This window comes from Myotis brandtii, unplaced genomic scaffold (assembly GCF_000412655.1).
Source record: "Myotis brandtii unplaced genomic scaffold, ASM41265v1 scaffold423, whole genome shotgun sequence".
NCBI lineage: Eukaryota > Metazoa > Chordata > Mammalia > Chiroptera > Vespertilionidae > Myotis > Myotis brandtii.
The window spans coordinates 277,824-278,571 of record NW_005366214.1 but is presented as its reverse complement, the minus strand read 5'-3'; the positions used below and the strand labels follow the sequence as shown (position 1 = coordinate 278,571).

Here is a 748-nt window from a genome sequence, read left to right as displayed (position 1 = left end):
GCATGCATATAAGTCCTTTGGTTGATCTCTCCCCCTTACCCCACCCTCCCCTACCTTCCCTTTGAGGTTTGACGGTCTGATCGATGTTTTTCTGTCTCTGGATCTGTTTTTGTTCATCAGATTATGTTGTTCATTTCTGCAAAGCTTTAAGTACCTCTTCCCAAACACTTCAGTTATTGCTTATTCATCTGCCGAGATCTGATCTATCATTCTCACTGCCCTAAGAAATGGTGAAGGAAAAATATTTAAATTATAATTTCAGTTTATATATGGAGTAAACCAAGGCAGCTGAAAGGTTGAAAGAAAGCAGAACGTGAGAAACAATTACTTTTCTTGTGTGTTGTAACTGGCAGCCTAGACTCAGGAAGGCGCCTATTGGAACTTTGCTCAGCCTTTCCCCTTCCCGCCACTTGGTGCTCGTTCTCGCGCCGTCTCAGAAGTCCGAGCGGTTGCTCTTGGTTGTTGCATAAGAGACCCCCCCGCCGTGCCCTGACAACAGTTGCTAAGGGGCGGGGACTTCGACTCAGTTCCCGGACTAAATCCTCCAGGGGCGAGGACTTAGGGCGCATGCGGCAATCTCTCAGCTCTCGCGAGGTTTCGCCTTCCCGGAAGTACTGGAGGACCTTCCCTGTTAACGGCATCGCCATGTGTGGGGACTGTGTGGAGAAGGAATATCCCAATCGGGTGAGCGAGTGAACGCCGAGAGCTTCCCGCTCCTTCGGCCCGAGCCCGGCCCCTGGGGCTGCTC

At 50.8% G+C, this 748-nt stretch overlaps 1 protein-coding gene across 4 annotated transcripts in view; it reads left to right on the top strand.

Moving 5' to 3' along the window:
• Window positions 1-532: 532 nt before the first annotated feature.
• CHURC1 (churchill domain containing 1) overlaps window positions 533-748 on the top strand; it is a 44,690-nt gene continuing 44,474 nt past the window's right edge. For all 4 annotated transcript variants that reach the window (XM_014545912.1, XM_014545913.1, XM_005874020.2 and 1 more), the window contains exon 1: window positions 533-684. In XM_014545912.1, the coding sequence (XP_014401398.1) occupies window positions 568-684 (117 nt within the window). In that variant the 5' untranslated portion in view covers window positions 533-567. The remainder of the gene's footprint in view (window positions 685-748) is intronic.